Source organism: Arvicola amphibius, chromosome 5, assembly GCF_903992535.2.
Source record: "Arvicola amphibius chromosome 5, mArvAmp1.2, whole genome shotgun sequence".
In the NCBI taxonomy this organism is placed as follows: Eukaryota; Metazoa; Chordata; class Mammalia; order Rodentia; family Cricetidae; genus Arvicola; species Arvicola amphibius.
This window is the reverse complement of record NC_052051.1, coordinates 5,554,843-5,576,865: the sequence shown is the minus strand read 5'-3', so window position 1 is coordinate 5,576,865 and position 22,023 is coordinate 5,554,843. Positions and strand designations below refer to the sequence as shown.

Sequence of the window (22,023 nt, the reverse complement as noted above, 5' to 3'; positions counted from 1 at the left end):
CGCCTTCCACAAGACCAAACCTTTGGCTTTTGCAGACACCAATTACAAAGTAGAAAGAAAAGAACAAAGAAATTACTCAGGGTGTTTGCGCAAAGTTGATTCATAGGTTCACAGAATTATTACCGGCTAAACTGTTTGTGGAAAGGCAATTAGAGCCATGACCAGACGAAGCTCACCAACCAGGGAGCCGGGGACTTGCAAAATGAGAGTGCAAGTGCGCATTCCTGGGGGCTTCCAGGTTTGGGGAGCCCCCTCCCTTTTCACCATCTGACCTTGAGTTCTGTAGGTGAGCAGACAGCCACCTGGAGTGTGGAGGAGCTCAGAGTCTGAGCAAGTCCAGACGTACTGGAAAAACTCAGAGACTGCCTGGCCTTCTTTGGTTGGAAGGCTAAGCATGCAGCCACCAAACCCTAACACGCCATCTCAGCCACCACCCACAGGAGGAGGCTTAGATCAAAGGTTCGCTTCCTATTGTGGAGACTGTCCTAAATTAGAAAAGGGGTCTCCCGAGATTCAACCCACAGGCTGGGGTTGGAACCGCAGGAAAAAGCTTTCGCAGTCTGTGGACTTGCGGTCCCCTGGTGGGGGGCCTGATTTGAGAGAATTATTGTACCGCCCACTTGTCTCCTGCTCCCAGGCAGAGTCCCACCTGGCACTGACAGCCACTCACCGAGCAGCTTGAAGGATGACTTTTCTAATCGCTTAGCATAGGATGGCCCAACAGCAGGAGCTACAGACGGCAAGGCAAGGGGGCTGTACCAAAGACCTCCTGGCTGGAGACTGCAGGAGAGCTAGGTCCTGTGGGACACAGCGGCCTGGATGGTGCTTTGAGGGACCGGAAGCAAGTGGGCCCAGGGTGCCCCTCCTGGAGCTTAGTCTTGGTGAGGGGAGGGGGTGACCAGGTAGCCAGGACCACTGGGACTGGAAGACCTCTCGGGAAGGACAGGTTGTCTTGCCCAAATTTGAAAACAACAACAACAAAAGAACGGCCGAGGCTTTCCACTATTCTGTCTAGGGCAGCCTGGAAACTGGCTTTAATCGCCCAAAGCTTAAGGCAATTCAAGCAGAAGCAAAGGATTTCATAGAAGCCCCCCCCCCCCCAGGGTAATTTAAAGACACAACATTACATGTTTAGGTATATCCACTATAACATGTTTGGGACTGTGTTACAGACAGGAAGGAACGCCATTGTGAGCGCCAGTCAGATGGCTCAGCTGGGTAAGGGGCTGCTTGCCACCCAGCCTGAGTTCAACCCTGGGGACCACAGGGTGTGAGGTGAGAACAGACTTCCCCATGTGTGCATCTGTACAGCACTGAACCTAGACGCCCACACAAACCCATGTCTGGATCGTCACTTCTACCGTGAACTCTCAAAGTCAAGGATGAACACCTTAGCTCCTGGATCCATTAGGGACCAACAGAACTCTTGCAGCCCCGATAAATGAGAAACTACTGGTAGCAGGAGAGGAGACAGTGGCCATAGGCAGTCCCTAGCATGTCCCTTTACAGGACACTGCCCCCATGCTCCTGTCAGTCAGGGGAAAACTGGTGGCCAGCACAAACCCACATGTTCTCCCTCCTGCTGGTTATCTGCCTGTTGCCTGGCTCTGTACCAGTATCGATCATGAGTCCTACCTGCTCAGCTGGGGCTAAGTATGGCCTACTGCTACCACAAGTATATGTATTAGGGACGAGCAAGATGTGGCAGTTTCTCCAAACCCCAGACACGTGACTCTCCAGATCTGGGCTGCGCCTATCCATCTCTGGGGGAATCCAGTGCTACTATTGAGGGGAGGAAGGGGGTCAGATGTTGACAGTTCCTCCAGTGACAGAGGAACTGAGAGAGTCCTGTTCCTGCCTCTGTGAGAAACAGATATCTGTGAGAACGCAAAGGCTGATGGGACGGGACTATCAACTCAGGAGGCTAAGGCAGAAAGATTATAAGTTCAAAGCCGGTCTAGGCTACAAGGCTGCCTTGGGCAACCCAGTGAGATATTGTCTCAAAAACAATTTCTTTTTTTAAAGGGCTGGGGAATGTAACTCAGGGGTAGTGTTTGGGATCACCACCTAACCCCTTGAGTAAGTCACAACAGCCCAAAGCTTTCCTCAAACTCTCAGGGATCCAATGGCTTCTGCCTCCTGAGTGCTGGGATTAAAGGCGTAAACTGCCAGACCCAGTTCCAAAACTTAAGTCCAGCCATGCTAAGCAGGAACCAACTCCACCCTCCCGGGCCTAGCAGGTCAGTGGCTCTTCAGGTCCCTCCCAGCATCTCCGAGCAGGAGACGGTATTGTATTTTTGTCGTTCTGAAACCTTAGTAGGACTGCAGCAACGGGGCTGGTTAAGCCCGGGTGAGGACAGATCTGGGTTGTGGGGAGGCTCGCCTGCTGATTTCCTGCACCTTGAATCAGCTTTGAAATCTCCGAGTCGGTGGATAGGAGGAAGGCACAGCTTCCTGCCCCAAAGACTAGGAACTTCTGAGCGTTAGGGATAATCTGTGCCGGGGAGCACAAAGTGGGCGTCACGCCTCGCTCCATCTTACAGAGGGCTAAGTGGAGACACAGGAAGGATCTCTCTCAGAACTAAAGTTCTTCAACACCTTCAATGCCTTGACCACATCCTGATCTGCCTGGAATATTCTAGAAGCCTGCTTTTTCAAACAGGCAGGAATGAACGCTGCAGCTCCTAGAAACTTCAGGGGCCAACACAGGCTCGCCTGGCCCCAGTAGGAATCAGTGTCTACTTGGGGTGATGGGTGTCATGAACAGACCCCAGAACTTGCCATGCTAAGACTGTCACTCTGCACATCCTCCTACCCTGCCCACTTCCCGGCCTAACCAATGCTCCCGAGGCACCTGTCAGTCTGGGGGAGCATGACAACCAACAGACACAGGCCACAGCCTCTCTGAGATTGGGGAATGGCAACATAGACACCAAATGACTGCTGCACAGACATCAAGGGACCACCAGGTCAGGTGTGAAGGTTAAAAGAGAGGGGAACCTGGAGCCCAGTGAGGGCTTTCCCAATTTCCTCAGCCCTGGGATCTGGCTCATGCCTTCCCGCCGGGATCGTCTATGGAATATTCTGCAGCTGTTGTGCCGTTCCCAACAGTCACAACACCTGAATTACACAGGGCACAAGCGTGGGGCAAATGCTATTAAACGCCAGAAGGCGTTCTGTGCTCTGGGATGTCCCCAATAATGTCTGGATTTGGTCCCTCTGGGGACATGCGTCAGTCCTGTGTCAAACTCAGCGGTAACACGCTGGCGCTGGTGTCCCAGCAAAGACTCTAGCTCCCCACACAGCCCAAGGGGCAAACTCATTTCCAGGGAGGATGAGGCTTGGCAGAGGGGAATGGCCCTAGCAGTTTAGAGTGGCAGCTGACTGACCAACACACAATACAATAGGGGCTTGCAATCTTACGGCTAACGAACCCCTACAACGGGAAATCTTGCAAAGAGCACCAAGTGTGGTATGGGAGGCGGAATACATGTAGTGAGCATTGGGGACCTGGTTTGGAGGCTCAGCTGAGCATCAGATCCCGGCTGTGTGACCTAGGACAAACGGCTTCTCCTCTCAAATCTCAGATCCCGTTTTTCTACCTGCAGATTGGTGGTGACAATAGATCTCTCACGGGGTTGTTTGTAAGACCGAGGGAGGGAAAAATTCGTCACTAGTACCTGGCACGCAAAAATCTCTCCCAGATCCAACCAGCGAAAGGAAAGGAAGTAAACATCTACCAGTCACCCTGGGAACAGAGGGAAGCCATTCTGCAGCTCCCAGAAAGCTGACGCCCCAAACTTTTGCAGGTTCCACCACCCCCACCCCCGCCCATGGTGCTGGAGCCATGCTATGAGCCAAGCCGCCCTGGGAATTTTCCTCAGCCTGGTGACAGTGGCTTCTGCCAGTGACTGACAAGACCCTGGCAAGACCCCCACCCCACCCCCACTCAAGGTGTCAGGGTTTGGCATTGTAGCGTCATCCGATGGGGAAATGAGACTGTCAGCTCTTTGGGTTGCCATGGCTTCCTGGAGGGGCGCAGCCCACTTTAGGAAGAAGGAGGGAGAACTAGAACAGAGGCCCTAGTCCTCACACTGAAAAGCAGGCCTTTGTAACTGAAGCTAAGCGTGGACCCTAACTTCCCAAACTGTGGGCCTCTTACCTACCCCGGGACACCAGTCTTATGAACTGGACCCAGTGAGTATCTGGATGTCACAGGGTAGCATTGATTTCACGGCTCAAGTTTGTGCCTTCCTTCCCATTGCCTCTGCCCCAGCATCTGGGCCCCAAAGCTGCCGGGATTAAGAGACCCCTGCTGGCAAGTCCTGAGACACTGTCTGGGCCGCCTGCGCCAGGGCAGGCAAGCTGGGGTTCCCGCCAGCTCTGCGGTGGGCCTGGCAAAGACAGGATAGTGACAGCAATATTCAATTACCCACATTCAAGGTCAGCATCCCAGGTGGGCCTGTGGATTCCAACATTCCCAGCTGGTCTGGGGATAGGGAAACCTGCCCTTGGCAGAAGCTTTCGAATCAGGCAGAGTACCAGGTTGTGACCATCAGAGGACAGGACAAAATAGTCGCAGCTAATCGGAGACCACCACCACCCCTACCTCAGAAGAGGCCACCGTGCCAGACAAGGACCTCCAGATCCTTGCCCCATTCCAGTGCAGAGGGTGGTGTGACACACTGGGATGGGGCACACGACAGAAGGCAAGGCAGCATGCAACAGCTGGGCTTCTCTGTCCCTCTGAACCTTGGCCACTCTGCAGGAGAGGTCACTCAATAGTAGACTATGTCTGTGGGGGAGTTCTGTAGGTTTCCTTGGTGAGAGAAGAAATAAAATAGAAGCTGCCGGCATTTAGAACCAAGGAGCAGCAGAGGCTGTGGTTCGTCTTTGTTGAGCAAGGTCATGGGTTCCACTCTCAGCCCAGAAAAGAATCAACCCCTCAGTCCATCTAGGAGTTTGACACCGACATTTCGCCACCAGGCCCTCTGTAAACAAAAGGTCTGGTCCACACGGACACGTGCATGCGGTACTAGTGGGCTTATAGGAAGGGGAAGCCTTCCTGTTAGTTATGTATTTATTTGGTAGTGCTAGAGATGGAACCCATAGCCCCTCACACAGCAGACCAGTGTTCTTACCACTGAGTTACACTTCCAACCCACGGTGGCCCGAGGAAGTGCACCACAGGGTGACAGTGACTGCCCTCAACTCTGTTACAGTGGCCTCTTAAAACACCATCCAGGGATGGGGTGGGGGGCGGCGTGGTAGCTTCTTCAGGGTTCCCTGGGACACAGAGAGCAGACGTGCATACACTCAACTCTACAAGCGTGCGGACCGTGCCTGTGTTATGCTATGACTTTCAGAAAGCAAACTGGAGGCTTTGACCCCCTGCTCTCAGCTTGGGCATCGTCAAAGAAGCTGATGTTGTGTGTGTGTGTGGTGGGGGGAGAATGGGGGAACTCAACCTCCCGGGCCTGCCTGTGGACAGTGGCACCCCAAGAGAGAAAGCCACACCACATGGCAGTCTGCTTTGACATTATTTCCTTACTTTTAAATAATCGGTTGCCTGGGCCACCTAGTCAGGGTTTGCCAGCCTCAGCCTCTCCCTCCCCTGAAGCCCCTGGCTGCTGTCAACCTCTCTTTTTGGGTTTAATAACCTCCCCACCCCCGTGACACCACCTTGCTCTCTTCTTTACAAGGACAGCAAAAAAAAAAAAAAAAAAAAAAAAAAAGAATGCAACTTGTAGGGCGAGGGGACTTCCTTGCTGTCCCCCTAACTGGGAGGGAAGGGAAGGCAGCAAGGGGCAGGAGCGGCGCACGAGCCCATGCCCTCGTGTGAGATCATCCCCAGCAGTGTACGAACGGTTATTTTGCACCCTGACAAGACACTAGTCTGGCCCATCTGCTCCAACCACAGTCACAACATGCTGCTTCCTTGCTGCCTAATGACCTAAAACCCAGACAGCAGGAAATCTGTGGGTCAGAAGTCCTAGCTCAGAAGCCCACAAGAGAAGCAGTTGCTGTCCCATGTGCACTGTTCACCCTGGACCCAGAAACACCCTCCTGCCCTGGAGCCAGACCCTTCACCAAACACAGCCATCTCCTTCCCCTGTGGTATATACACAATGAGCGCCCCATAAAGCCGAGCAGATGAGTGGAGGGGGCAGGTGTCAACTTCAAGGACAAATGGCTGATTTCCGGAAGGTCCCTCTCCAGCACCCAAGTGTCTCTGCTGAAGCCAGAAGTGGTTCCCAGCAGGGCATCTGCAGATGGCTGGAGACCGTGTGTCACAACTGAGAGAGAGGTACTGGCATCTGGTGGGTAGAGGCCACCAGCACGGGCCAGCAGAGTTGTCTGGTCCAGTCTGGAGGCTGAGTCACCCCAAATTCAAACAGTATTAAATACGAATAGTGTGCACCAGACAAGCCAACAGAGGGACAACTGGATGTTCTGAGTGGCTAAGGGTTCAAGATGGTATGTGGGTAGGGGATGGAGGCGGGTACACGTTTATGTGAGAGCACTTAAACGGGCGCATGCCTGCGGAGGCCAGAGATTAATGCCAAGTGTTGGTCCTCAAGCGCTGTTCACCTCACTTAAAAAATGTTTTCAGACATTTATGTATTTATTTCGAATGTGAGCGTGCCCGTGCATATGTGTGTACAGGCTCATGTGTGTGGGTGTTTAAGTGCACATATAACTCTGGGGTCCTGGGCTTGAACTCAGATCATCTGTCTTGGCAGCAGTTGCCCTTACATGCTGAGCCATATTGCAGACCCCTACCTTATGTTTTGAGATGGGGTGACTCACTGGCCTGGACTATGGTGCTAGACTGGCTGGTCAGCAAACACTTGGGCTCCCCAACACTGGGGTTTATAAGTGTGTGTCACCAATCTTAGGTGTGCCCTGGAAACCACTTTAACCACTGAGCTATCTTTCTAGCCCTGAAATGGCTTGAATTAGGGCTGGGGAAGGAAGGGATCAGTGGCTTAAGGACCCTGACCAGACAGTGGTATTAACAACTGAGCTGCTCCTGCATAGGAGGACCCAGGGCCCTGCTAAAATGAAAGCCAACCAGCCAGGACTGGGGAACCCCAGCATCCGGTCATTCCAGGAAGTACTCTTGGAGCACACTGATCTGCTCTGCAAGTCACAGGTAAAGCAGGAGTTCAAAGTCAGGGGTTCCACTCTGAGATACGGTAGTTTTGGAAAGAGGCGGAAAGTGCGGAGAAAAATGTGTATGCAGGGCAAGGAGTGGGTTTCTCAAAGCTGTGGGCTCAGGCTGGTTCCCAAAGAACTGTTACAGGTGGGTCTCCTCCACCACCAAATTCAGGGAGCAGTACATGGGTCCAAGAAAAATGACTCCGATCAAGGACTGGGATGGATTGGGGCCCTTAAGTCAGGTGTCCTACCTCGGTTTCCCTCAAGGACTCCAAGCTCACTCAGCCCCTCCCGGGTCTGAAACACAGGAGGATGGACCAGCAAGGGGGCTGGGGAGAAGTCCCAGCACTGAAGCCTCTGCTGGAGAACAGGGATCAAAGGCTGTAGTTTAGGCTTCAGAGATAGGGTGCACTTTTCAATGAGAAAACTGAGGCCCAGAAAGGCTTAAAGGTCCCTTCTGGACGAGTGTCCTTGCAAGAACGAACCTCTATCCTGCTAGGGAAAACAGACTTCCCGTTCCTGCCTGGCAAGAGCTTCCAGGAAACACCAGGCCTTAGGGCTTCCTCAAACCAGACTTTTATTAAAGTGAGCCCCTCCCTGTTTTACTCTCTCTTTTAGTGAGAAGTAGACTGCACGGACACAATTTGTGGGGACAATCCTGAACCAACCCGGGTGGATGGTGGGGGATTTCCAGACATTAACCCTATAGGTGGGGGAGAACACGGGGTATCACCAAGAGTTTCAAGCCATATTGGTCTCAACCAAGACATTATTTGGGACAATTATGAGTCCATTCTCGCCTTTCAGCATGTGGGTTCCAGGGACTGAACACGGGTTGTCAAGCTAGACAGCATTCTGCTCACACTACAATTGATTCAATGAAGGGACAAGATTAAGAATGATGTGTTTTGTTGGTTTTTCAAAATCTAGGAACACAGAAAAGACCACAGTGTCTCACTGTGCCTAGACTTCGGAATGTGGTGTCTCATGAAGTGGGTCCCTCACTTCTGTGGGAGGAGAGAGAGAAGGCAAATCCACCGAGCTGCGGTCGGCCTCTCCCCAGACATGTGTGGACTTAGTTTTAATAATATCCCGGTGAATTTCATGAACCTCCAGAGATCCCATGGGCTCCTGGGAAGCAATAAGGTTTGACGCCAAGAGAAGACCACAAACACTGGTTCTTGGCAGGTTCTCTTAACACCTCCCGGCTTCGGGCAGCACAAGGCTGCTGGGGAGAAGTGGGGTAGAGAGAGACCGGAGCTTTCGATTCCAGACTGGGAGACGGTGAGTCAGGGGTGGTATGAGGACCCAAGCCTGCTTCCCCTGCCCAGGTGGGGCTGGTCGTAGGTTATTTTTACCCCTTGTGCTTTACTGTACATTCTGGGGGTTGGGGTGGGGGTGCACAAACTGTAGCAGCTGCCTGCGAAACCAGCTCATGAGTCACCTAGCGACTGCCCTGTTCTCTAGCAGTTGCCCCTGGGCTCCGCTAGAGGAAGGATGTCTGGGTTAGGGAAAGGCTGGGTGCCCTTTTGCCTGAAATGCTTTGGGGGTAAGACGGGAAAACTAAACAGAGAGACAAAAGGTGCCCCCTCCAAAAGCGAGTTAGGGGAAGGGTGCAGATTAGAAGGCAGATGGCAGCGGGTGAAGTCTCAATTCCTTAACCAACTCAACAGCCACCTGGGTGGATCCCAGAAGGAAGCAGATGCTACCTAATCTCAACTTCTGGTGTTTCGGGATGTTGACAAGGGCCGGAGGTTCAAGCAAGGCACTCACCACCCTGGGTCTACCACCTCCAAGAAGATACCAACACAAACAGCCCCAAAACTTTGACTCATTTGTAACCACCATCCCAGCCAGAGTAAGTCAAGCAGTCCAGACAGAGGCTATTTATAGGAGTCCGGGACAGACATTCACAATGACACACACTGGGGATCCGCGGTGGGCTAAACGCACCAGCTCCAAGTCTTGGATTCAGACACCTGGACACAAACGGTCCGCAGATCTGTCTGGATTTGGACCATACTGACCCCAGTCATACGCGCACATCAAATCAGACACTCAGTGATGTAGGGGCACTCAGACTCACACACCGGCACAGATCGCGACTCAAATCCACAGACATCCAGAGACGCGCCGAGACTCAGACGGACAGACCGGCGCACTCCACAGACGCACGGAAGCCCGGGACACATCACCATGGTCACTCCAGACACACGCCAGGAACCCCAGACACCTCCCGGGCCAGACAGTGTTTCCCCCGCCCGCTCCCCCCCCCCCCCGCTCAAAGTTGATAAAGAGCCTAATTGCTCCATCGCCTCGGGCCCTGGGGAAAACGGAATGGAAACTTCCCCGGCACGGCCCGCCTGGCCCTCCCGCGCGGCGCGACGTCTCCGCCGAGCCCCGGGTCCGACTCGGACCGGGCGGGGCGCGCGCGGCGGGGACCGTGCCAGGCTCGCAGCGCCGCGGGACAAAGCCAGGCCGGCCGCCAGCTGCCGCGAGCCTCCGGGAGGGCGCGCCCCGGGCGCGGCGGGCGCAGCCAGGGAGCCTGGGTGAGGCAGGCGCGCGGCTCCCGAGACCCCACGCGAACGCGACGTCCCGGGCCGGGGATCCCACGAAGCTGTCCGGGGGGAAAGGGCTCACTCACTGATCTCCATGCTGGGGAACAAAGAGCGCTGGCAGTTTGCAACGCGCAGGAGACATTGGGCTGCCCGGCGGCGGCGGCGGCCGGCAGGTTGCCGTTGACCCCCCATCAAGCGGTCACGGGCGGCGCGGGGCGCGAGGCGCGGGGCGCGGGGGCGCGGGGGCGGGCTCCGGCCGGCGCGCGCGGGGCTCGGGCCCCGCATACAGCGCGCGGCGCGGCGCGGGCTCGGGGCGCCGCCGAGGTCCCCGGGGCGAACTGGGTCCCCCGGCCGCCGAGCGGGAATCCCGGGGCGGCGGGCAGTGGCCGCGGGCGGCGTGCGGGGCACGGGCGGGCGGCCGGGGCGCGGGGCCGCCGGGCTCAGCCTGCGCGCCGGCCCGATCCGCAAGCCGAGCGCCGCCGCCCGCTCCTCATTCAAGTCCAAGGAGATCGGGTTGCGCCGCGCGCCCGCGGTCGGAGGCAGGCAGACGGTCTGACGTCAGCGCTAGACGGGGCTGCCGGTTCCCACCGCGCGGGGGCCGCGGAGGGGGCGCGCGCTGCGCCAATCCCCGCCGACGGCCCCCGCACCCTCCTCGGCCCGGGGGGCGGGCCCGCCGCGCGCGGGGCGGGCTCTTAAAGGGCCCGAGCCCGGTGCCCGCGCTGCATAGACCCGGCACCCTCGGGAGTCCCCCAACCGGTCAGGTCCCCGGGGGTTCCCAGGCCTGCGGCGGCCTCAACCCAGAACAAGACTCAAGAAGTTAAAGTATTCTCCCCCCGCCCAACTCCTGTCCCTGGGGTCCTCCACCTAGGCTTTTGGGAGGCTCCCGAGAACTGCGAGATTTCTGGGGAGCCTTAGGGGGTTCAGTGCATGGAAATAAGAGCCTAATGAGCCCCGGGATAAAGACCACCCGTATTCAGATTTCTCAGGAGATTCTGCGGCCACACGAGGCTCCAGACCCCTCCCGCCTTCCCTCTACCCCCTTCCCCGCGCCCCGGCATTTTAACTGGGTTTTGGATAGACTGGGACTCCTCTAGACACGTCCCGGATTGCGCCCTCAGGCCCTGCTCTTGTAAATTAGTGCCCGGGACTAGGAGGTGTGTGAGTGTGTGTGGGGTCACTGTCATGGGGCACCCAAGAGTTACACACCCTCTATCTGCTGCCCCAAGCCCCCCCCCCCCGCCCCACCGGCTGGTTGGCCTCAGAGTGTAAAAGGGGATCACGGGAGTGTGCTTTTTGTTCATTAAGTCTTAATTAATTACTCGAGAGCTACGGGAACCCATGCTCCGGCTACAAAGATATTAAACTATTACGTAAGAGGCCTCCCATCCCTAGCTCAACTCCAGCTTCAAAAGGGAAGTGTGCCTCTTTGACCCCTTCCTAACTTACACTAGCTCTATGGTGCACCTACTGTTTGCCAGAGAGTAATGTCACACTGTAGCAACTTGGGGAGGCAAAATATTTGATTTGGGTCCATTTAACAGCCGGGGAAAGTGGTCAGCGAAGCTCAGGTTGAGGAGGGCACAAAAAGTTAGAACCTGACTTCTGCCCAAGCTGGGGGTGAGGGGTACCTGTCCTGGTACCCCTCTGCAGGCTTTGGTCCTTTGTCTTGGGGTAGAGGGAAGCTTTCACAAGTTCTTGTTATTTTATTTTTAATAGACTGGATGGAGGAGGAGAAGGTGAAGCTGAGAGAATAGTCTAGAGTTTGCAGAGCAGCCCAGGAAGTGGGTTCCCCTCCCTACCTATAGGGACTTTCCTGGAGGATTCACCCTGGAGCCCGTCCTGCCCCAGGGAGATTCCAAGATGCTCCAGCCCATTTGTTTGAAAGAGCAGCTCAATCTTGGTATTTATATATGTATGAATATATATATATATGTGTGTGTGTGTGTGTGTGTGTGTATGTATATGTGTGCGTGTGTGTGTGTCTGTTTGTCTGTTTGTCTGTGTACTGCAACCCGCAGTGGACTGATTGATCCCCAGGAACTGGAGTTACAGATGGTTGTGAGCCACCATGTGAGTGCTGGGAACCAAACCCAGGTCATCTGGAAGGATTGCTCCAGCTACAAGCAACTCAATCTTAAAGGTATAATCATTTCTGGAGAGGGGCCAAGGCCTCACCACTGCCCCAGTGCCAGTAGTTTTCCCAGCAGGTCTCTGGCATGGGAAGGTCTGGCTGAAATCTGACCCCTGTAAATTGAAGGGAGAATTCTCTTGAATCTTGTCTGGGAGGGTACTGAGAGGGTGGACTGGGTGGTGAGGCCACCCCAGGCCTGTTCACTTCAGCTGTCCGAACTGAGTAAGTCCCAGTTGCACCAAGAACAAATTGAAAGTAACTCCCAAGACAATTTTTTTTCCCACAAAAAGTGTTGGGCCGTGACCCAGACTGGACACTTGCTTCTTATTCTAACACAGGTGAGGTCCAACCTCGTAGTCTTTCAAGACCGAATAGTTTTTAAAGAATCTTGGCAAAGGAAAAGAAGAGGGATTGGCCAGTTCTAGGAAGGGGGGAGTGCTTTTCAAACACAAAAGGTGGGAGATTTACATAAAATTTTTATAAATTGGAAGGATTTAAAGATTTGAATTCCTTTGCATAAACGTTTCTACAAGTTGTATGTGTGTGTGTGTTGGGGGTGTTATGGAATATCAGCCATTGGCAGGCTACCTTTTATAGGAGCAAAAGGTGTTCTTTGTAAGGTCAGTCAGACTGCTAACTACACCCTCCCTCAGTAATTCAATCAACAAACAACGAACTCCACCGGAGCTTGGGACCTTGGCCAAGGATTTCAGCAAAGGATCTTCTGCAGCTGGAGTTGCAGGTTGCTATAAGCGTTTGGTGGGTGCTGGAAGCCAAGCTCAGATCTTCTAGAGGAGCCATGCATGCTGCAAGCGACTGAGCCAGCTCTCCAGTCACAGGTGGAGGCTGAAAGACAGCGGGTAAAAACAACCAATTAATTCAGTGAATAGAAAAGCAACCAGACTTTCCACTGCACTTGCCTCCCCTCATTCCCTCTGTGGTGACAGCTATGGCCACTATTTACTGGGCGCTGCAGTGTGACCCTACTGCGTTGATCCATCACTAGAGACTGGTTGGCTTTGTGGTGTCTGGCCCTACCGGGAAGGTGTAAAGCTAACTGTCCAGCACGATTGTTGGAACAGACGCTCGAAGAGTGGACATGGCTGTGTGACCTCAGTTGAGTCCCTTTAACTCTCCGACTGTGGTTTCCTCCTCTGCAAAATGGGGCAGCTGAGAGCACCAGAATGTGGCCAGATCATAATGGGGGAGGAAGGAGTTCAGAGTCTTGAGAGGGTGTGGGTAGGGACTGGGGTTAGGGGCACGACAGTTATTACCCCTTGTATCCTCTGGGCACCCCTCAGGGAGAGAGGAGACTGCTGCCATTCGAGTCCTTTTCACAGGCTCACAGACTGATGGCTTGCTATGGACAGGCCCCTGGTAAGGCAGACAAACTTCTCCAAAAGGAGCATTGACTGCACCACCAGCATTTGTGGTAGCCTTTGGGTGTGAGGGCTGCTGGAGAAAATCTAGGACAGGAGATTAAGTCTGTATTTCAGGTAAAGCATGTGCGGTACGAATATAATCCCACAAAGTATTTGGGACATACCTACACTAAAGTGTGAGTCTCGGCCGGAGGTCAAGGTTACCAGGATGTTTGTGCTTTTTATTGGCTGACCCAGGTGTCCCTAAATGTACTGAGAATTTGTCTGTGACAGGCAGGGCTAGCTAAGGTGGGCCATTCTGCCCAGAGGGAATGGGGCAGGGTTGAGGTGGTGCTGAGTGGAGGTCGGGGCACCCTTTCTGCCAAGAGTGATGTGTTCCTCACTGTCAAGCTGAGGGAGTCCCCCCACCACATCAGCTCTGGCTCCTTTCCCTTTGTCGGGTACCTGGGGTTGATTCTATAGCCTTTCCATGATAGGCAGGTGTGATACCTGAGCCACATCCATACCTATCTTTTTGTTTGTTTGATTGATTGATTGAGACGTGGTCTAAGTTGTCCTGGCTGGCATTAAATTTGCAGTCCTCCTGCCTCAGACTCCCGAGTAACTGTGCCATCATCATGCCTGACTTGTTTATTTATTCTTCAGGAAAATAACTGGCCGCCTGTTCTGTGCCGGGCTCTGTGCAGCCCACTGGCTTAGATCTGAAAAGCCAGCCAAGCTGAAACCTCAGACACTGGAGCTAAGCTGGAGCCAAAGCCCAGAGAAGAGGCTCGAGTGTGGAAAGGTGGGAACTGGTCTGTCCTGGGACTTGGCCCTTCTGAGCTGAATATTCTTGGAGGTGACAGACCAGACTGTACATGTGTGAACACGAATCTGGTGGTAACTCAGAGAGACGCGCTGGAAGATCAGACAGCAGAAAGACAGCGGCCAGGAAGTTGGGGCAGCCTTTCTGGGAAGGTGGGAGTTGGTATGAGTGCCGGGTTGGGGGGGGGGCAGGAAGTGCTGTGGTCCTATGAGAGCTAAGGGCCCTCTTGGTCTCAGAAAGTCTGGAGTTTGGGATCTATTTCCCAACCCAAGCTTTGGTCACAGGATTGTGAAATGGTCTGTGTCCCCGGGCAACTGCTGGGACAGGCCTTTCAGGGACTCCAGAGGGCATGGCCCTGTGCCCTACCCCTGGCCTGAATCTGCTCCTGAAGAACATTCAGAAAGAAAAGGGCTTGTCCTGGCTGCAAGGGGGCTTTGCTTGCTCTCAGTCACAGCATGAAGCTAGCCGGGGTGCAGGCTCCTTGACCAGGCTCCACACACACACCTTTCTTAGACCCCAGGCTCGCCCCAAAGGCCTCAGACTCAGTTCTCTGCTCTGCTGTTCAGTGTTGTCTCAAACCGTGCAAGCATTCATAATTTTTGAGCAAGGGCCCTCAGCCCCTGTGGCCAGCCTTGTGCAGATGCCAGGTCCAAGCTGTCTGCTAGGTGAGGATGGAGACAGCATGGCTTTTGGCTGGGTTTGGTGTAGGCTGGCAACGTCTTCTGGTGCCCCCTGGCTGCCTATGGTTCAACACTGTGGAAAGTAAGTTGGGGCTCCTTCAATAAGGGGCCTGCTGGAGAAGACTCCCTGGGGTTAGCCCTGCCCTCTTTCCTCAGTCCACCACTCCCTTCCTGGGTACCTAGCTGCCTTGGGAGAAGCAGTCCCAGTCGGCCCTAGGTGGTTTGGTGACACACCTACCCATCTCTTCTCCTTCTAGTTGAGGCATTCCATGGCATGTCATTCCCAGCCTGTCTAGCCCTGCTTAGCCCCTGTGGGTTTCTCCAGTCTTGTTTTTACATATTGTTTATTCAGGCCTCGAGTTGGGCCTTCCTGCCTTTCACATTCTTCCTTGTAATCCCATAAATATTCCTCAGGGTCCCACAGTGAGCCAGTTCTTAGGACAGCGTGTCCCCCAAAACCACAAGTCCAAACAAATATTGTTCCCATTTGACAGGAGCAATACTGAGGTTTGGGGCATGAGTGAGTTTGGGAAGGGGGATGAAGGCAGATGGAGGTACTTGGGTCTGAAGCCACAGCGGGGAGGGGTGCACCTGGACTGAGCAGTGATGGCTTCCTGCTTCCCCTCCCCTGACCTCAGTGGTGTTGACATCTCTGGCCACCCAAGACCCTGAGCCCCAAGATCTATATTCACCTTTCTACCTGGCTCCTTCTCATACCAGCTTTATCTAAGGGGCTGAAGAGCTGTGTCCACAGAAGTGCAATTCACCAGAGCAGCTGGTGAGGTGAGAGACAGACGCTTCTGGATCCCCTGTGGGTGACTTCGCCCAGTGACCTCACCTAGCCGAACCTGGGTGGCGGTGACAGGATTTCACAATGAGGGTGAGGAATAGTAACCAGTAGTAGTAGCCTGTGCATGTTTGTGAAGTCACGGTTGCTGTCACTTGCCTGGCCACTCCAGGAAGACAAGCCAGGTGGCTTGTTCCCTGCTGGTCCCCACGGCATTGACTCTCTGGAACAATAGGACTCTGTAGTTCTCTGTGGAGTCGAAGCCTGAGGATCATATAAGCGTACTAATCATACAGGGAGGCAGGGACAACTTCATTCCTTGCTAGCCATTCTTTCTCCCCTGCTCACAGGCCCTTTCATTTCCCATTACCGCTCACGGAGTAGTACCCCGAAGCCTGTACTGCACCTACCAGAGAACAAGTACTTGCCAGAGTTCTGATCCGTGGAGTGTCTGTGTGCATGTGTATACATGTGTGGTGAGCTTGTGAGTGCAGGTTGCTCTCATGTGTATCTGCAAATGTGTGCTGTGTGTTCCCTGTGTGTCCATGTGCAGCCAGTGTTCTTGGTTGTGTATTATGTGCGGACACAAGAACTTAGGGGATGAGCACAGGTCACGGTGATTGAAGTCTCGACAGTGAGCCGGAGAGGCTTGGTTCAATAGCCATAATGTTCCTGTCCTTCACATGTCTCCCCTCCAGAGGAGAACCGATTTGAGCAGAAGACAGGACTTGGAACCCCATCAGGAGGACAGGAAGTAGGAGGGAGAATCAGAAGGACACCTCCAGGCAAGTCCTGTCTTTTTCCCTGCGTCAGCCGAGGCCCCGGAGGGGTGCGAGTGTAGCTGAGGTCAAGGTGTTTCTGAAAACCAGAGAGGAGCCCAGACTCCCTCCAGCTCTAGACCCAGACCCTCAGGCTCCATAGTGGCCTTGGTAGCCTGATGTCTAGACTTTTAGTGCTGGGAGAGCCTGAAGCCTGCTGGAGGAGTCCAGATATTCAACCTGCTTCTAAATCACACCCCAAAAGAACTGTCTTGAAGCCGATTTCATGGGCCAGAGACACCTGCCGAAACATCTGTGTCCATTGTCAAAAACAAAAACCAAAAACTATAAAATGGTGGTTCTCATCTATATGTTTGGCTTTGTTTTCCCTCTCTCCCTCTCTCCCTCTCTCTCTCTCTCCCTCCCTCCCTCCCTCCTTTCCTTCTTTTCTCTCTCTGTCCCTTGTTTGTTTGAGACATCTCCAGGCTGGTCTCAAAGTCTTGATCCTCCTGCCTCAGTCTCACATAGCTTGGATTACAGGCATGCCAGGTATAAGGTCATGACTGAAACTTGGCCCCTGTGGATGGGTGTTAGGAGGGAAGCTGGTGGAAAGGGCTTGAGTGTGCCCAGAGGCAGTCAGCCACAAAGCTTGAGGGGGGCTGTACTTTATACCAGGCTCTGCACCAGGCTTAGGGAGTGGAGACGGCACAGTGATTGTGGCAAGCCAGGCTCCCTGGCAGAGCTCACCCTTTGAGGGGCTTGTTTTCTGTGAGATTACGTAGGTATCTGTTAGTACTACTAGCTGTGTGTCCTTACTTGGGGACGTTTGGGCCTCGCTTTCCTCTAGGATCCAGTGGGGAACGGACCTAGGACCTAGACGGCCTGACTGGGAGAAATTCTGGAGAAAATCTCTCTGAGACTCACAACCCCGCACAAAGCCCCACTGAGCCCCACGTCCCCTCTAGCCCCTTTTTGTTGTCTGTGTGCTTTGTTCTGTGTCTTTAGTTCCAGCTGGCTGTCCCTGCCTGTCCTTAGTATCTGGTCCCAGGAATAGCTGCTTAAATGTTCCCAGGCCTCCAGAATGCCAGAGGAATCTGGCACCAAAGCACCCCGGCAGCCCCTTCCTCCGAGCGTATGGTGGCCAGGTCAACATGCCAGGCACTGCAGCTGCAGCTCAGAGCCAGGCTGGAGGGACCTATGAGTTCCTCGAATCTGCAGCAGGAGCCTCCCACAAAGGAACGCTGCCTTCAGTCATTGCAGGGTTTGGGAAGGAGTGTCCAGACTCCAGTTTTCTCACGAAGAAAACTGGTGCTGCCTTATGAAATAGAGGCCGGCAGCTTCTGCTCTGTCACCTGCTGCCCACGTGGCTCCTCACAGTGCCCAGCACAAGGTAGCACTCAGTAAACAACAGATCAGTGGAAGAATGCAAGGAAGCACCATGAGGCCCTGCTTGCCTGAACATGCCAGCAATCCATGTTTTCTGAGGTGACGGCAGGAGAATTTTAACAAGTCTGAGGTAAGCCTGGGCTGCAGAGAGTTCTAGGCAACCTGGGCTATTGTGCAAATACTTGTTTCAAATCACTGCTGCCTCCAGAAAAAGCAAGGGAGACAAGGCCCTGGCTGCAGCTTCATTTCCACCTCAAAAGACAAGAATGTTGATGCTATTCATTTGTAAAAGAAAAAAAATGCAAAAAATAGGGTGGGGGTAGGCAATAGTTGAGTCAAAGATAAAACTATTGGCTGGGTGTGGTAGAACACACTCGTGGTCCCAAACTTGAGAGGTGGGGTGGGAGGGTCAGGAGTTCAAGGCTAGCCTGGGTTACACAAGACCCTGTCCCAAGCTAAATCAGACAAAATTTGAAAAAAATAACGTGACTGATCAGAATTAAATCTCTCTCAAATGTTGTGTCTGTTCTGTTTTCTACTACGAACAATTTCAGAAGTGGTAGAGGAGCCGGGCTTAATCCTAGCACGCGGGAGGCAGAGGCAGGCAGATCTTAGTAAGTCCTGAGGACAAACCAAGTTCCAGGACCAGCCAGAGTTGAAACACAGAGACAACCCGGTCTCAAAAACCCAAACCAAACCAAAATAAAACGAAACAAACAACAACAACAACAAAGTGGTAGAGGGTTGGCAAGGTGTGTTGGGTCCTTGCCTCTAGTATTTTAAAGGCAGAGGCAGGAGGATCTCTGTGAGTTAGGCCCAACCTTGTCTACAAACAAGTTCCAGGCCAGCCAAGGACAGGCAGTAAGGTCCTAATCAAATAAAATGTAAACAAGTGAGAAAGTGTTTGCCTAGCATGTGCAAAGCCCTAGGTTCCAGCTTGGTCTACACAGCAAGTTCCAGGGCCAGCACCAGAGCTGTATAATAAGATAGCGTCTTTATAAAAAACAAATAAATAAATGTGTAGAGTGCTTGGCATGCGCCGAACCCTGGGTTCAATCCCCAGTAACGCATAAAAGCAGCATGGTGATGCATGCCTGTAATTCTGACTGGTCGAGGGTCGGGGAAGAGCGACCAGGGCACAGCAAACAAAAAACGTAAAGGCTAACTCTTTCTCCCTGAGGCTGCAAGGCTGGGTGCCAGACAACAATGATATCAAATGCTTCTCATGATGACATGGGAAAGACCAATTCCAAGTTTGGCTTCCAAGAGAAGCCAGTTTCAATTGGATGCAATTGCTGGTCGTCTGGACCAGTGGAAGAGTGGCAAGAGCCAAGTTCTAGATGTCCGTGATGGCATGAGGCAACATCACGGACATGTGGGCTTTGTTCCCTTCCTGAGTGTGGGTGCCATCCCCCCTGCATGGCTTAGGATCTGAGCAAGTGACTCAGCCTGGATGAGCCTGTTTCTATCAGCAAGGTTTTCTGAGGACCCAGGAGTGGCTTTTTCGTCTTCACTGAGGCACCTTGTTGTGTGTCGTTCCAGCCAGCCTTGAACTTGAGATCCTCCAGCCTCAGCCTCATGCGTGCCAGGATGAAAAGCTTCTGCCTTGATTGTAACCATGGTTGTTGCTGTACATTTTTTTAGGGCCCTAGGAAGGAAAGTCCTAAGAAGCCAACCTGAGTGGCTTAAGACACGGAAAAGCAGCTGCTTGAACTGCCGGGTTCTGCTGGGTGGATGCTCAGGGAAGTGTGAACAGACTGGCTGTCACTGGGCCACTCCTCCCATAATCAGACCTTCCACGGTGCCAGGCCTGTGCTCGGCTAGAGTGGACCATGACTGGCACCCAGCCTTCCCCTCCCCACCAGGGGATTGGCAATGTCAATTGGCAGTCACCAGCTGGTGACCGGGACAGCGCACAAGTGCTTTGCCTTGGGCCTTAATGATTTTACAAATCTTTTTCCAGGCTTGGCGTGGTGGCATAGGCCTTTGATCCCAGGATTTTGGGAGCAGAGGCAGGTGGATCTCTGTGAGTCTGAGGCTAGCCTGATCTACATAATGAGTCCCAGGCTAACCAGGTCTACATAGTGAGATTCTTTCAAAAAATATTTTTTCTTTTGCCAATAAGCTGCCACTGCCCAACCCTTCCTGTCTTACCTATCCATCTTCATTCATGGGTCTTGAGTGCCTCTGGGTAGGTCTCTCCCTTCATTTACCAAAAAAAAAAAAAAGCCTGCAGCGGGGATACAGACACCTCTGCAGCTGCAGGCTGCGACTGTCTTGCGTTTGCCGCCTGTCTAGACCTGGACTTCCAGAATGTCCATTGAGCTCTGAAGTTCCAAACCTCAGATAACTTCCCACTAGGCCCTGGTATCACATGGGCTCCAGCTTAAATATGTAAGACCTGTAACTGGCAACAGACACCCTTCAGCCGTCAGCCAGCTGGGGGATGCTGGTCGGGGTAACGGCCTGTTGGGCCTCAGGTTTTCCTCTGCAAAATGAGTGTCTTGGTTTTGCCCTCCTGGGCATATTGGGAGGAGAGAGGTGGTGTGGCCCTGTGAAGCACACAGCAGATATTCCACAATGGCTGCCGTCTCTCTGACTTTGACCTCTTAGAGGCACAAGTATCTCATTCTTCCATAGAACAGTCAGGGAACTAGCTCAGTATCACATTTGCGGAGCTGCGTAAGGAAAAACAATGTGGGCTCTGTTCAGAAATCAAAGAGGGATGAGGTTAGGGCGTGGCTTTGTTAGTGGAGTGTTCACCCAGCGTGTACAAAGTCATGGGCTCCATCCCCAGCACCGTATAAAGGGCATGGTGGCTCACACATGTAATTCCAGTGCTGGGGGGGGAGGGTGGAGACAGGACAATTAGGAGTTACAGGTCATTCTCAGCTACAGTGAGTTTGATGTCAGTCAGGGAGATGTGAGACCCTGTCTAGAAAGGAAGGAAGAATTTCAAGATGGCGACAGTAATGATCAGAGCCCTGTATGACGGCAGACGCCATACTGACCCCATATATGGGCAACACCTTTCAGAGCAATAGACTGAATGGGGCCAGCAGTATGACAGGGTGAGGGCTATCTACGGTGGGCTCAGAGAGGCCACCAGAGCACAATGCCTTGCTTCCTGTGGCTGTAGGTTAGGGAGGGAATTCTGCCTCAACAGGTCTGTTCCCCAAATGCCGTACACATCTGTTGGTTGGTTTCCAGCTTTTGTTGTGTTGGACAGAAATACAGTGAACAACGTAGAGCCTTGCAGTGTAATGCCATCTGAAGTCAGATCAAAGCACAGGACATGTCCACAGGTCTTAGAAAGTTCCAGTGGCCCCTACCCTGATGCTGAGGCAGTATGGCCAGGATTCTGAATTCTTCCCCTGCGGATATTTCTCCTGCCCGTGAACGTTCTCAGGTCCCCTCCCTGTAAGGCCCAAGTGAGGGTTATATGGCTGTACCATTGTGTCCGTGACGGCTGTGCCAGTGTGTCCATGGGCTCCTTACTTTCCTCAGGAGTATTCCTTTGGCATGACTACTCTGCCTCCTCCCCAGCTCCCCCTCGTGCCTTCGACTAGCTGCTTCAGCTGAGTGTCTGTGAACATCTTTTGGTTCTTCAGTGTCCAGGCCTCCGGGTTACCAGATTGTGAGAGAAACAACCATAAACTAATTGTGAGGCTTTATGTCCCCAGATCAGAAGGGACTTCCGAGTGCACACATACACACAACACACACATGCACACACATACATGCAAACACTCATACACATACACACAGAGGGACACACGCATATGTAGAAACACACACAAACACACACATGCACACACATACATGCAAACACTCATACACATACACACAGAGGGACACACGCATATGTAGAAACACACACATGCACACACATACATGCAAACACTCATACACATACAACACAGAGAGACACACGCATATGTAGAAACACACACACAAACACACATGCACACACATACATGCAAACACTCATACACATACACACAGAGAGACACGCATATGTAGAAACACACACACATACACACGCACACAGTCTTTATCCTTCTGAGAACAGAGAACAGAAATTGTCAAGAAAACAGACAAACTTAAAACTGCCTGTTCCAGACTCAATTGAAAATGCCACATCTCTTTGTCCTTACCCCAACCTGACCAAGCAGCTAACAACTCCACCTCCTCTTGACCACGGACAAGGAGGTCACCTTTCCCCTACTGAGAAGCAAATCAGACTTGACTGATGTCTGGGAGGCACACAAGGCCTCCTTCCAGCAAAACATTTTGAGGTGACCCAAGGAGAGCCAGGTGTCAGAGCTGTGGCTCCCGCACTCTGTTCCTAAGGTTTAAGTGATGTCCCTACCCT

General features: G+C 53.1%; 1 protein-coding gene across 1 annotated transcript in view; it reads right to left on the bottom strand.

The window, feature by feature from the left end:
* The window catches only part of Pmepa1 (prostate transmembrane protein, androgen induced 1), a 50,714-nt gene extending 40,822 nt beyond the window's left edge, over window positions 1-9,892 (bottom strand). Inside the window, exon 1 of the mRNA XM_038330177.1 lies at window positions 9,806-9,892. Coding sequence (XP_038186105.1) covers window positions 9,806-9,815 — 10 coding nt within the window. The 5' untranslated portion in view covers window positions 9,816-9,892. The remainder of the gene's footprint in view (window positions 1-9,805) is intronic.
* Between the last annotated feature and the right edge of the window lie 12,131 nt (window positions 9,893-22,023).